The sequence below is a fragment of the Aureobasidium pullulans genome (assembly GCF_000721785.1).
Source record: "Aureobasidium pullulans EXF-150 unplaced genomic scaffold scaffold_26, whole genome shotgun sequence".
Classification (NCBI taxonomy): domain Eukaryota; kingdom Fungi; phylum Ascomycota; class Dothideomycetes; order Dothideales; family Saccotheciaceae; genus Aureobasidium; species Aureobasidium pullulans.
Genome location: NW_021941046.1, coordinates 24,649 through 39,424, shown reverse-complemented (window position 1 = coordinate 39,424; position 14,776 = coordinate 24,649). Strand labels below are relative to the sequence as shown.

At 50.1% G+C, this 14,776-nt stretch overlaps 4 protein-coding genes across 4 annotated transcripts; all 4 read left to right on the top strand.

The window, feature by feature from the left end:
• Positions 1-673: 673 nt before the first annotated feature.
• M438DRAFT_399953 (uncharacterized protein) lies at positions 674-1,343 on the top strand (the record flags this gene model as incomplete). The annotated part of the gene is made up of 2 exons (XM_029909445.1): positions 674-883; positions 936-1,343. 2 exons carry the CDS (start codon positions 674-676, stop codon positions 1,341-1,343), a joined length of 618 nt encoding a protein of 205 aa, XP_029756387.1.
• Positions 1,344-1,696: 353 nt separating this feature from the next.
• M438DRAFT_326484 (PEBP-like protein) lies at positions 1,697-2,719 on the top strand. Its single transcript, XM_029903128.1, has 3 exons — positions 1,697-1,877; positions 1,934-2,421; positions 2,577-2,719. Exons 1-3 carry the CDS (start codon positions 1,744-1,746, stop codon positions 2,612-2,614), a joined length of 660 nt encoding a protein of 219 aa, XP_029756386.1. The 5' UTR covers positions 1,697-1,743; the 3' UTR covers positions 2,615-2,719.
• A 5,615-nt stretch (positions 2,720-8,334) lies between these two features.
• Positions 8,335-9,408, top strand: M438DRAFT_281957 (uncharacterized protein; the record flags this gene model as incomplete). Its single annotated transcript, XM_029901275.1, has 2 exons — positions 8,335-8,574; positions 8,629-9,408. The coding sequence occupies 2 exons, from the start codon at positions 8,335-8,337 to the stop codon at positions 9,406-9,408; spliced, it is 1,020 nt and encodes a 339-aa protein (XP_029756385.1).
• A 4,452-nt stretch (positions 9,409-13,860) lies between these two features.
• On the top strand, positions 13,861-14,702 carry M438DRAFT_326479 (uncharacterized protein). The gene is made up of 3 exons (XM_029903127.1): positions 13,861-14,091; positions 14,196-14,291; positions 14,426-14,702. The coding sequence occupies exons 1-3, from the start codon at positions 13,982-13,984 to the stop codon at positions 14,514-14,516; spliced, it is 297 nt and encodes a 98-aa protein (XP_029756384.1). The 5' UTR covers positions 13,861-13,981; the 3' UTR covers positions 14,517-14,702.
• The last annotated feature ends 74 nt before the right edge of the window (positions 14,703-14,776 follow it).

The following is a 14,776-nucleotide window of genomic DNA, read 5'->3' as shown; positions in this document are numbered from 1 at the left end:
CCGCGACTTGTCCTTTCCTTGTCTCATTTGCATTCATTGATTTCTATCGTTTCTTTTGAGCGTGATGCATCATTGCTGGCGTTCTTCCCTTTCCCTCAGGAGCATTTGAGAAGAAAATTTCCGAAAATTGTTGACAAAAAAAAGCGGAGGCCCGAAGAAGAAGAAGAAAGTCTCCTTTGTCTCTAACTCCAGCATTTTTTCTTACCAGAGCATTTGGTGTTATTTGATCGACCGAGGAGTTTGAAAAGCATGCAAGAGACCACAGAATCTTACCTATTGTATATGCAGTTCGCACACATATCAGAATTTACATTACGTTCTCTTCAATCACTACTTGTCTGATTTTGTCCCGTTTTGGATGTCTATGATGACTTGAAGTGAAGAGAATGTTGAAAATACTTGAGGGTTGTAGGCAAAATAGCGAGATCTCGATCGGCAGAGGCTCTTGGCTCGATCTCGAGAGGCTCTTGAGCGTCACCACCTTCCTAAATTCTGGGGCAACGTCCATCCTCAACTTCTGACAGACGTCATGTTGAAATCAGAATACCCATATATTGCCTGCGTAAGTCTCGGTGTTTCTGTAGGTAAAAATCGAGAAAGAAGTACCCACGTCGTCCCTGCCACCTATAAGAATATTCCCAGACAATCAGCACAGCTTTTCTTCCTCTTCACCATGTCCATTCAATCTATCAAGAACTCTTTCCGTTTCATCAACACCACTTCAAGACCTTCATCTCTTTTCGCTCGTCAATTCCACGCAAGAACAACAATGTCTGCTCAGGTCCCCTCTTCCCACGACATCTCAGCCGTCGCCAAGGACGAGAATGGTCCCGTTAAGGGATCTCAGTCCGCTCAGATGCAGAGCGAGGTTGGCAAGACCCAGGTTCGTTCAAACGCCTATGTATATGCTCGGCAAACGCTAACATTTCCTTCAGAACTTCGAGAGTGCCGCCCAGGATGTCCTCAGCAAGATGCAGAAGGACCCCAGCTCCATCACACCGGAAGACGCCAACTACCTGAAGTCTCGCGAGGCTCGCGCTACCGGTCAGGCCCAGCCTCCTAAGGATAGTGTTTCTGCCGATGCTCAGCGTCTTGCTTCTGCCAACGAGCGCGGTACTGCCCCCAAGACTGGTCCCTTGGACCCCGCCGAGCAGTCCCAGGTCACAAGAGAGCGCAACTTTGAGGAAGCTGTCAACCAGGTCGGTTCCAAGGACCCTACTCAGGTCACTCAGGACGATGCAAACCTCCTCCACAGCCGTGAGCAACGTGCTCACGGTCACACTGAGAAGGGCGGCGCTGCCTCCCAGGCCCAGTCCATCGCCACTGAAAACCAGCGCTCGTAAGCGTCAGCAGGTTTACGACCACGACTCTTTCCATTCGCATTCACGATTTGCATGAGCATCGCAGCCTGGTTGCTGCAGGGCTCACAGGGGAAATCTTACGACCACACAAAAGCATAATTGTACAATAGCATAATGTATGAATATATTCCAGATGGCTCTCGAGACTTGCCTTACCTTCGTCTTTTGATCCATCTTCTTCCGTGTGTTGTTCTCAAATGGTCCGTTGTCAATGGCGTGATGGCTGCCTTATCGACAACCACTGTCCAAGCTCGGTCAAGTGCGGGGAAACAGCTATATGCATGATGATCATGACATCGGTCAGGCACGCGAGTTGATATACTCTACATGCAGCACTTCTCTTCACCATATCGTCTCATTGTTCTCGCCATCACGCCTCAAGATGTTAATCCACATGTTGATTCGTTGCTTCGTTTTCTCAGTGCTCGCCGAGTTTGTAATCAGCTTCATTGTCCCAGACCAAGAAGTACTCACCTCTCTACCAACAAACAAAGACCCAAATGCAATTCTCGCAGCGTAAGCAACACATCCCTACCAAAAAACAAACCCTCTCATCACTGACCTCTCCACAGCCTCCGCAATGCAGATATCATTCCAGACGTGCTCAACACTTTCTCCCCCCTGCTTTCCCTAACACTCAACTGGTCCTCCACCGCCCACACAAACCTAGGCAACACACTTCCCCCTTCCTCCCTGCAGCAACCCCCTTCCGTCATAATCAACAAGATCCCCTCTGCCTATCTCCCGTATAACACTCAACTCGTCCTCGCCCTCACGGACCCGGATGCTCCTTCCCGTGACGACCCAAAATGGAGTCAAGTGTGCCATTGGCTGGTCACCGCGAAATCTGGACGCGTGAAGGAGCTGGTGGAGTATAAGGCGCCGGCGCCGCCTGAGGGGACGGGAAGCCATAGATATGTGGTTGTGGTGATGGTTGCGAAGAATGGGACCACGGAGGGGTTGGAATTGACGGTGCCGAAGGAACGGAGGCATTGGGGTTACGAGGGAGAGAGGAGTGGGGTTAGGGAGTGGGCTAAGGATAATGGGTTGAAGGTTGTTGGTAAGTCTTTTTGTTTTCTGTTTTCCCTTATTGTTTGGGTTTCTTCGTGATTGGGAGATGGGAGTTGCTTGCCAGATGTCAGAGGGAGAAGATGACATGCTAGCATCTTGCGTAGAGATGACACTTGGGGTATCGCTTGCTGACTTCTTTTATAGGTGCCAACTTCATCTACGCACAGAATGACAAGCAGTAGAGCAGATCTACGCATCCAGAGTCTGTTAGATGACCTTGTGCGTCGAGAGCTTAGCTCCACCCAACACCTTTCTTTATACCTTTCTATATCAAGCATGTTATACCTACACTTTTCTAGATCTCCACATGGTCCAAAAACAGTGTGCTCGTTGTTTCGAAAGGATGGTCGTTTTGCTCGTGGATTTTGGTGGCTACATGTGACAGGGTCATACCCCCAGCCACGGTTTTTTGCCATCAGACGATGATATGAGCCGACACGGTGATCAAAATGTCCTCAAAATCTGCCATATCGTATTCAGTACTAATAAACGGTGCCCATAGATATTGTGAGCTGGTATGTGTATATTTGCGGTCGCGGTAGAGAAATATCTGTTTGCACAAGGTCCAAATTCACAAGTCCGTCAAGTTCCCGATGTTCTTGTTCGTCAAACCAGAGGCATTGAGATAACGACATACTCGATAGTGGGGTTTCGATGGTCAAGGCAGAGAGAGCATATCAAGTCTTCAATACACGCATACCGTCTTCCCAATAAATATCCGAAGCTGAGATGCCACAGGCGAATGAATCCAAGTCGCGATTCCACTCAACGGCTTTCCGCACAAGAAGCACAGTACTTCTGCAAAACATATCGCGATCTTCAGCTACTTCAAACGCACAAAAGAGATTGTTCGGAAAATATGGTTCAGAGATATTGTAGAGCCCGACGATAGATCACACTCCGAATCGAATTCGACCACGCTCGAGGATTCGAAATATGTCTAAAGAGAAGAGCAAGGCAAATGATTTTTCAGGGGCATTGTGACACAACGACAGTATAGATACCGCGTGAGATATCAAGATGCGTCCGTCCCATAGGCATCTTGTTTCGCAATCTCCAACCACCATTATCAGAAACCGGCAGCTGCAATGATGTAGTCGGATCGGAGTAAGAAGGAATCAAGCGCTGCACACGGAGTATATCAGAAAAGTGGAAAGCGCTTTGAGGAAGAAGGAGTGAGTTCGCAGAGAAAGTATGAACGCTCACATAGAGTAGAAACAAAACAGTTGAAGAAGATGAGAAGCAGAAGAGATTGACCCGGAAAAAGATACTGTGTCTCCGTATACGCTCTGTGAAGATGTTTGTTTACTCAAAGCTTGCCTGTAGACAAGAACAACCGATACAAGAGAGATGACGAAGTGATATTGGCGAGTTGCTATACCATTGTTGCAAGGAACACGCGTTCGACCTTACAACTGCCGCAAAGCAATGACTGCAAGCTCGAGAAGATGTCACCGGGATCAGCAGTGGGACGAGAGAAAGCTGTTATGTACACTCTGATATTATCAAATGTCTGAAAGCTTCAGCAGAGGTTAAGTGTCTGAACGTGATTTGAGAGTGATGTATCTCTCGCGACCTTTAGAGAACTGCTATCAGGGCAGGATGGACTAAGGCATCATGACAGGGAGAAGCAAGACCTGACAAATGTACTCTTTCCAGGCGGTGGATGGTCCGCCATCAGAGTGGAGTTGAATGTGTGTTGCAGTCACGATCCGGTGTTCTCTGCATCCAGATTCGGGTCTCCGGTGGCATGGCTTTCTGTGGCCGCATTGTGGTCTCAGCCGTGGAAAGCCATGTTGACAGATCAATTGGAAGACTGTCAGTATTGCGGCCGAGAAATGGCTTGAAACAAGCTGGGTGGCATGTCGTTGAGGTACGCAGCCAAGGAATATGCATCCTGCTGGTGAGAAGCCATGGCTGACGGTGGCTGCCTCGCGCAAGGATGTGAAGGAGTGAGCTCCTGCTTAGCTTGTGCTCGCGAAGGATGCGGCGGCAATCAACGGATAGAAAGTCCGCTTGCATGTATCTTCAAGATCTGACCACCATGAGCGGAGGTTCTCGGTAGCACACCCTTTTGCCTTTGTTTCGGGACCACCTCCGCCTCCGCAAAGTTTCGCAATTCGTCTGCTTGGCCGGGGACTTCTGGGGTACAAATTGACCTACTCTCTTGGCGTACATCTTGAAGAAAAGGTACGTGTAAGCCGCAATCTCGGTATTGGAGCTTGATGCTGTGAGAGTAGCTCAAGATTGGGCGTGTAACACCTTCGGCTTCAGTAAGATGTCTGTGGACGTGTAGTGTCAGCAGTATAAAGCTCGACAGAGCTGTCCTTCTGATCTGACAGACGCTTTACCTACGCACGTATGGAACTTTCCTCTCCTCGACAGCACATCTACAAAGGATTCTTTGGCGCTTTGTTTGCATTGTTGCGCTGGAACTCTTTTGACAAGTCACATGTGTGATACTGGCAAGTCCCACACTGACCGACCACACATGCCACGACGAGCGCTGACCTTTGCAACCCAAACAGCCAAACGTTGCTGTCGAGAGACGTACACGCAGCTTGCCAGGAGAGTGGGTGGTGATGAGGCATGCTGCAACTCGAGCGGGGCTGCGTCCGGCGGGGCTGTCGAACATGTCCAGCATCGGATACAGCGTGATGCTTGTAGAGCGTTGCCTCTTCCACCCACATTCCACTCTGCTGACGCACCGTCTACGTCGACAGATATGGGATTGGCGGAGGTCACATTGCGATGCTCTGGCCATGGGCAAAAGTCGTTGGGTTGGAAATCGGCTTGATCCTTCGTATCGAGGTTGGACATGAGCCATCGTGGTGCAAGTCAGCGATTAGATACCGGCCGTAGAACTTGGAGAGTCCACAAACTTGGGAGTCTCGAACAGATTCTCGATTCCGATGGATTCGCTGCATGCGTAAACCTTTGCGGATGATAAGATTCAACAACGGCAGAGCCTCAGCCAAGCTGTCGATGTCAGATCCTTGAGAGCTTCGGGAGTTGATAAGGTACTCCGGCTGTGCCTTGACACCGCAGTGACGCCAGCGACAGTAGCGCACATGGATCAGCATGGAAGGCAGATGTTGTTACCCGAGTCCTGCGTCACATAGGAATAACGGTGTGATGGATAGTCCTTGAGAATGAGGTGATTCGCATTCACATCATTCAATGTCGATGTGTCTCAAAGACCCTGTACTCTTCCGTTAAAACTTTGAATCAGGAGTGAATTGATAAGTGCATCACCCCAATGGTTGGACGGAAGGACGAGGTGGATTTGACAGCTCCAGCGTGTTGTATGTTTAGCATGTCCTTGCAGTTTCCGAAGATGGATCGCGCAAACCCAACAACTCGTAGCGATGCGGTAACTGTGACGTTATGCGACATTAGCGGGTCGGCTTTACTTTCACTGATCCTAATCGATCAAACTGCACCCGATCAGTCGATGGGAAAGCTTCCTATTCCCTACTTTGCAGCATCGAATTGCTAAAAGAGCTTGAGTTAGTCTACATGTCCTGAATAAGCGAGGTCATTTTCTGGGCAACTCGAGGCTGAGTTGAGTTCCACGTTTGACTGGAGTGAATCCCGAAATTCAGTTCTGATACATGATATGGGCACCAAGCTGGTAGGCTTGTCATTCAGCTCCCAGTCAAAAGACTGCATCCTGCTACAGGGAAGAGAGGCAAGCAGAATCTTGTACAACAAGTATGAATTATTCACAGACTGCTGGGATTCGTGCAAAGTCACTCACAGTGCCATTGGAGCGGATTAGCGATATCGCACATGCCATGGACAACCGAGTTGTAGGTTTTGGGGAGGGGCAGGCAGCTGAGATGACCATCTGGTACCGCATTGGTTTGACTTTAAAGATATCAGCTCAAAGGTCGACAGACCATTCGTCGCGAGTCACGAAGCAGATGAATGAATGACTTGTGTTATTCGGTGAGCAAGAGGATATGATCATGTGAATCTGGTGCGTGGTAATTGATCACTCAATATAGACTTGGGAGCATGCAATCTGTATGGCGGCAGTCAAAAAGTTGTGGTTGAACAACAGGAAGCATCCAGGAATGCAGGACGATTCGGGGATATCTTTTAGATCAAAGTTAATGTTGTGGATGCATGCCCAGAGGCGCGTGTCGAATAGAATGACGGCCTTGTTCCTTAGGCGCGTGGACATTGGATCGTTGGATTTCGGGGGAAGGAGCATACGGAGAGTACGAGGTCCTTTTTAATCAAGGGAGTCAAGGATTTCGAGTTTATGCAATTGGGCAAGCCACTGATGCCATTGGCGACGCGGGAGGTTGTGACTTGTCGCGTGGCATGCTTCATTTCATGCAGCTGGTCACTGTTGGAGCACCACCGTCTGTGATTGATGATTGTCGTTTCACATCGATCGCGAAAAGCAGGTGGTGAAGAGTTCGTGCTGTGGAACAATTTAGAGAAAGTCCGAACGGGAAATGAGGTTGGACTGGCAGGCCAAGTCGTCTTGTGGATACTTTTGCAGAGGCTCTGGCAGGTGGAGCCCGTCTGCACCCCAGTCTGCCAGACATGGACTCGGAAGCAGAGCTGTGTCATAGTGTGGGTGTAAGACAAGGTGATGGGTCAGGAAACGGGACACTTATCGGATGCCACATCGTCGATGTTTCGACAGCGACCCGCCATCACTCGTCTGCCATTCGCTACTGCGGTTCGCATCGCGAGCGCGCGCGCAAACGACGATGAGAGGTCTGTCTGTCCACGGAATGCGATCGGAGGCAGCATTAGCGCCTGGTTTGGGCGATGGTACTCAACCGCGAAAACCGCAAAACGCACGTCGTCCGCGCAGCACCCGGAACAGTGGTAACAGGTAGGCGGGCACCGTCTAGCCGCGATAAGCTAGGGAGCCTCCTCTGCCGTCTTGGTCGCTCCTCCCTGGCCCTCGCTCGCCTGTGTGTCTGTTTCGATAGGGCCGGATGGGATTGGTTGGCCTTGCAGATCGGTCACCCTGACATCATGCCCCCATCGTTCCCCGCCAGACACCGGGCTTCTGCTAACTTCTGCCGCTAACATCTCGATCTACTCACTCTGCAGCTATCCCTCTGTATCGACCAGCCAGTTATGCGGCTCGTCGTGTGTGTTGCCCCGTCTTGGGTTGTTTCCTGGTACCCACCAACCTTTCGTCATGCGCCTGTCCATCCCACGTTTTTGGCGCCTTTTGGGTACTGTACGAACTGCCAAATCCGATAGCCAGGTCTTTAATTGTACCTTTGCTCCCGCCTCTGTCTCTATTTGTCCCCATTACGTTAGAAGCTGCTCCATGTCTATTTCATTTTGACTGTTATACCACCCATTTCTTCTTTTTTTCTCCTATCCACATCCAACATTCTTCTAGTTGATCCAGAAGAAAGCTTCTTTCAGCCTCGCAGTCCACTCCCAGTTCCAACAACCCTTCCACCTTTTCATATCTCCACAGCAAACTCACAACTTCTGCAACATGGCCGCTGTACATCCCCAAACAACTGCTGGCAGCTTACTGGGTCGCCGTCGTGTCAGCAACGCTCAGTACAGTCCCAGCATGATGTCTTATATGCCTACCTACAATTTGAATCTCAAGGACCCAATGGCACAACACCAAGGCCAGATTCACATGTCAAATTCTCATTTCATTCCTATTCAGACAGCTCCGGATATGGACGCCATGATGGACATGAACGCATACTCACAACCTAGCATGGTACCCAACGCCATGGCATACCAACACGGCCCAATGGCCATGGATACTTCATACACAAACCACTTCAACCTCGCCAACAACTTCAACGGCAGCATGCCGGCCATGCCTCCTCTTGAGTCCGTTCCCCAATGGCAGACTTTCGACCAGATGCAGATGCCTCCAATCAACATGTCGCACATGAGAAGCGAGAGCCAGTCAAGTATCGAGAGCTGCCCGCCTCTAATCAAGTCCGAGGATGAGCAATCACCCATTCTGCCCAGTCAAGTCTTCTTCAACACTCCTGCCTACATGCAAACCGACAACGCGAGCTCAGCTGGATCGGACGACATTCCGACCACAGCCACATCCACTGACATCGATGCACTGATGAAGGCCATCCAATCCAAGCACACCAAAGCAGCAGAAGAAGCGAGCAAGGTTAGTCTTTTAATGGTCGTATGATCTTGTGCATGATGGCTAATGTACGCCAAGCCAATGCCTAGGGAACAGCCTACAGAAGCTTCAAGCCCGCCCAAGCCCAGAAAGAGGTACCAATGTTCAATGCCGGATTGCAACAAATCGTTCTACCAAAAGACACATCTCGAGATCCACACACGGGCACACACTGGCGTCAAGCCTTTCGTCTGCAAAGAGCCTAGCTGTGGTCAGCGTTTCTCTCAGCTTGGAAACCTCAAGACACATGAGCGTCGTCACACTGGAGAGCGTCCGTATAGCTGCGACCTATGCGGCAAGACATTTGCCCAGCGAGGAAATGTGAGAGCACACAAGATTGTTCACACTGCAGCCAAGCCTTTCACATGCCGTCTTGACGACTGCAACAAGCAATTTACCCAACTCGGCAACTTGAAGAGTCACCAGAACAAGTTCCACCAAGAGACTATCCGCAGACTCCGACAGACCTTTGAGAACCTTCACGAGGGCGACCACGTCAGCACGTGGGAGAAGGTGATGTGGGAGTACTTTACCGGTCTCTACAAGAACTGCAACAAGGGCATCAAAGGCAGAGGCAAGGACCGCCGCATCAGCACCACCGGCCTTGGTCTCAAATTCGAGAATGATGACCTCGACACCAGACGCAACAGCTACGCAAGCGTCAGCTCCGCATCGAGCGGATACAGCATGTCCAACGGCATGGAACATCTCAACATGGGCATGGCACCATCATTATCGTCTTCATCAACGATGCCGGAGCAACCGACATTCAGCTCGCCCGTCTACATGGTCCCCCAGGAGCATCGCGCATCCTTCTAAACACGTGTAGCCGGCAACGGTGCAAGACAACGATCCTTCGCGCGCGACCACCACCACCACCCCAACTTTTTACTTTCTTACCCCAGCACGACGTTTACGAATATCGATTATTTCCTATCTAGCGGTTTTACACGATGCACCGGACTGGTTTTCTTCGGGATTGATTTTTCTGCGAATGGGCCCATTCAGGTGTTATAGATGTGAATTTTATTGCCTTTGTCTGCAGCGCTTATAGGATTTGGGAGTTTAGATGGGCCTGTTTTTCTGTCTTCTGTTTTCTGTTCATTTGAGCGCGGTTTCTTGTCCTGTTTTTTTCTCTGTTCAACCTTTGTATACATGTAGATATCCGGACTATCCTCCTTTTGAGAGAGGCGAATTGTATGACTAGTTTTACCATCATCATCCTTCCCAGAGTCTCTCTCTTACTGCACTTGCCCCTCCGCTCTCTTGCTCCCGAATCCTTCTCAGCCCTTTCTTGGAAGGTTCTTGTCAGGAATACTTCTTAGCTCTGTTGTTTTTCTTCCATGCATGCATTCGGTGGGCGCCATGAAACGTGTTGTGTACGGAAAAAGGGCACACACACAAAACACTCTACCTGCTACGCTCCCGCCGCCGTCCTGACTCCTGCCCTGCACGCTTGCTCGCCCTTCTTCCTACATCCGCTACTTGCCATCTTTCGCGAGTGCGCAGAGGGATTCGATCCGATGCAAAGACGATTTGGAACTTCTGCCAGGCTTCTGCACGCCGTCCATGCAGTGACGTTGCGACTATTTTAGGGCTATTGCAATTCACACAAAGGCGCTTGTCAAGGCACTTGTGTACTATGTACCGCGACTGGGTTACCAGAATATGGCATGGCATGGCAGGGCAGGCAAGGTACAAATTCACTTTTCCCTCCCAAGTCTTCTTGATCGAGTCGCTGGGAAATTAAACATGAAAAGTGAATCGCGCATCGTGGATGCGGGATTGACTCGGTGTGCATGCGAGAGCTTGCAAGTTTGGTGAGTTGGGTCAGTGGCTTCTGGACTCTCGCGATGGGCAGAGCTGGGCGCGGAGTACCGTCCGAAAGCATCGCGGATACTGACGACGCCGGCGGTCGCGGTCGCACGGAAGCTGAGTGTCTTGTATGATGATGGGCGATGGTGCGGGTTTCGAAACACAACACACCTTCCTTTCTGGTTTGTGGATTGTTTGATGGACACGAGAGATGTGCTGCTTCGTGTGCCGTGGCTCATAAGGGTGGCTCCTTCTCCAGTCATGAGCATGTCATTCGAATCAGCGATGAGCGAAGATGATGATGCAAGTATCGACGGGACCTCCGACGGGGCATATTATTACAACAGAGCAGTTCCAATAGATTGAACCCCCCGGCCGAGAAAGGACCATTCACGGAAAAGAGGTTCTTTCGTAAAGGATGTGTGGGCTGTGATCTCAATTGACTTCTCACCTACTGCACCTTTGAGAAGAGGGGAACAAAAAGGCTGGCACCATCGAAGATTGATCTGATATCTGCAATCTCAATTCCCCCTTTGAAGGAATGCAAAGCAGCAAGCTATGCAACCTTCGTGATTCAAGAGCATGACTCGGAGAAGAGAGATGGTTGGTGTCTGGGAGATCTACAAGACCATTCATTCCAAGATACAGATTTCTTAGCGAACAGCCGGCGCCGCGTAACTTGAATTTAGTGGAATGACTGGGGGCGCGTCTGTAGATCAGGGACCGGCACGAGGGAAACCTGTCGCGGCGACGGGCTTGCCCAAAAGCCCTTCGCGTCGGCCGATGATACGTCATTGATTGTTAAGAAGCAGAGCACCTTCGAAAGAGGTGATTGACAGAGTTTCTAACACGGCTCGCGTCGAAGTGCCTCCACTTGATTCAAACGATTCGACGATCGAGCAAATCCCCACACACGGCACTGCACTCTTTACCTTAGGTTGGCAAGGCTGCGTGAATCGGCAAGGCGGCTGGACCGCTGGAGAGGAGGAAGAAGATGTTTGAAGCAGCTGCAGCAGTGTTGCTGCACCTCCTGTCGTACATGCCGTATCTTTGCAGGAAGAGATGCATACAAGCATGCAGGGTAGTGTATGCCCGTCTAACCTGATGGATGACAAGGATCGCAGATTCCAACGACCAACCTGCACGCGCATAATAATGTCGAGCTTGCGTGTTGCGGTCGATCCTAAACTCAAGTCATTCGTATCCTATCTATGAGACAATCATCATACACGACAACCATCTGAGGTGATTGTTGCTTGTCCAAAGGCCGAGAAGAGGAGGAGCTGACGGTGAGTGTGAATCCTAAAACCGTCAGCCTCCACGACACCTCTATCTCCAATAGCGTTCAACTGCTCTGCCGAACATCTGCGCACGTAAAAAACGGGTTTCCTTCGTACACGTTTGGAGAGGATCGAGTGTCTCCAGGCTTTCCTCCTTCAAACAAGATCTGAACTCTGGCTTGCGCGCTCGCACAGTATTCCAGATATGGCGCAATTGGCAACGGGGATACGGGGATGCGTACTGCTCTGCCGTGTCAACGGTATGCAGTCTGGTGGATACGACGGTCATGGTCGAGACATGTCTTTAGAGGAGGTTGAGAGCATGTTGATCAGATAGGATAGCGATCGGAGTATCACCGTGATGGTGCTGCTGACAGGAGATAAACCTCTCGCTCTAAACCAATGGTCTAATCCATGAAGCAGGGTCGTTGTTTGGAGAAGGCAGACTTCCTCTTGTCTTCAACTCTCACTTCCCTTTGCCCTGTTCCCGAGGCACTTCCAATTGGCTTCTCCTCCCACGTGTCTTTGACGCATGACAGGCGCCTTCCCAAATACATAGATAAGTTAAGCGATATCAAACCCTCATCCTTCTCATCCATCGAGATAGCCAATAAACTTTCCAACCACCCACGATCGAAAGACAGAATCAAAGATCCATTCACACGATTCGGCCCAAGAAAAGTTGGCAGAAGTAGGCCCAGTAGATTTGCGGAGTCCAAAGTCTCGCCAAGGAAATGTTTGCGAGGTTGATGCTCAAAGACGCTTCCGCGTTCTGAGTTTCCTCGTAAAAAGGCGGAGGTGGCTCCCAGTGATATGGAGACTTTGCTTAACTTTGCGATGTTTGGGACGTGTCAAAGCTAAGGTTTCGTACGTCTAAATCTAAGGCGATGTTCGGTAAAAGTCAAGGAGGATATACGGGGAGCTCAGTTCTGCTGTTTTGCAGTGTTAGATCCGTAGGTAAGTTTTCGGAGCCGCGGATGCTTTCTTGTTGGATTGGATGTGTAGAGCGATTGGAGATGATTGTTGGCGGTAGTGGACATCACGGTACGAGATGAGCGATGGAAGACACGGCATGCGAATGGGGGCCGAGCGAACATTCCAAGATGACAAGGTGTAGATAGTCGCATGTCAATCTCAACAGACCATTCGCTTTATGGTATGCTACGGGACGGCCGGCTCTGGGGGATGTGAATTCTACCATAGTGATCCAAGACAAGCATCAATGCCCCGAGACACAACCACTCTTGCAATCTATATAGATTGATGCCAGCCTTTCAAACTTCCAAGAAGATTCGAAAGCGATTTGACAGGGGTCACAATCCTGGTTCTTGGAACTGCTGACCACACATTCTCGCTTATTGCCCTTGTCTTATACCATAATGGGACGGCAAAAAGCAGGTTTTTGGAGCGTACACTGCCGTCATAGAGTGATGTTGTTATATTTGCTCAGGCTGTGAAGTGTTGATGAGTATTACGGAAAATTGTGATTTCGATAATGGTCCATTTTTGGTTGTAGGAGAGCAGGGTGACCTCGAACATGTGCCGACAGTGAAGTTCAGAATCCATCTTGATGGCATGCAGTTGGAGCAAACGGCCAGTCTGTATTTCGTATTCTGAGAAGCTCACAGTTCTGCAGCAGTTTCAGTTGTGTCGGCCTCGGGAAATGGGTTTGGTTCCTGTGCCATGGCCAGACTGGAGATGCGATAGATCAGGGCAACCCCTCGATGATCAAGTCGTACTTTTGAGAATGCCAGGATCAAGAGAACTAAGCCTACGGAAAAGGAACACTTTGTTTGATTCCTCTACCTTCCCCACCCTGTCGACCGACTTTAGTTACATGTCAAAGAATGAGTTGCTCGCGCTCCAGGAGGACGACTCGAGGGTGAGAACCACTCAGGAGGCGCAAGGCAACGACACGAACAGTATTATAAAGATCTGCCAGACCATCCTACGGTTGCCCTGGAGCATCATAACCGTGGCATGATTGCCATGAATGTGGTAGGAAGAACCAACCAGAGTCGAGCGAAAGAAAGAGGGAGGAAGGGTGGAGGGTCACAAACGGTTGCTTCAGCAACGCAGAGCAGTTTTTGAGGGGAAAGATGTCATTCTTTCGCGCCCGCAAATACCCTGCAAAGGAACCTGAACACTCTTACAGCACCAACCTTTCTTCCTCATCGCATCATACAACATAGCAAACAGTAACAGCCAATACACCATCAATCGCCTCTATCGCAGACAAAACATAGACAAACATCGATTCTTCCGAAACAAGACATTCTACCACACAAGCAGCGACAATGGCCTCCAACCCTTTCAACTCGGCCGAGAACACCAACACTGGCGCAAAGTCAGAGAAGATGAACGTCCACCGTCAGATGTTCGAGAACAAGCTGCGTGAGAACGAGGGGTGAGTTTCGTTCCCCTACCCATCCTGGCGCCGGTCCACCTCAGTGCCGCGCCTGCGTAGGCAGCACCAACAAGAAAGAGCAAGGCTAACAATGCAAGCAACAGCCAACCCAGCAACGCATACGTATCACCCTCAGACGCAATCATGAGCCCGGCCAGTCAAAAGCTCTCGGGCTTCAAGCAAAGACAGATGAACAAGTCGTGAGTGCTTTCCTCCCTTGCCACAGCTAGCTCTACATTGAGCTTCTCGATCATCGAGTCTGTGACTCTCCATCGAACCGTCTCCATTCACGGAAGAGTATCAATGAACCACTGGCTAACAAGGCTCGAAACAGAAACCCCGTCAAGCCTCGCACACTTTTCGCAAAGACCGCCGCCTCGAAACCCGAAGAGGAGAACACCGAGAACAAGAGCGAGAGCGCTTAAACACACCGAGCGTCGATCGCGCTCTTTGAACATCGCGGTACAGCGCCATTCTCGCATGACTCCTCTGCCTTCCTAACCAAGAGGCCCAAGAGACACATCTTTTTCGTATCACCAGCGCCCACGGACTCTTCCATCGTCTAGGCACACACTTTTCTTCTTCTCTTATGTCACAAATGTCTTTTTTTTCTTGGGAAGGGATACCAGTTCACAATGGGGAGGACACGAATACACACCAAATCAGGAGCAGTCATGCAAAATGC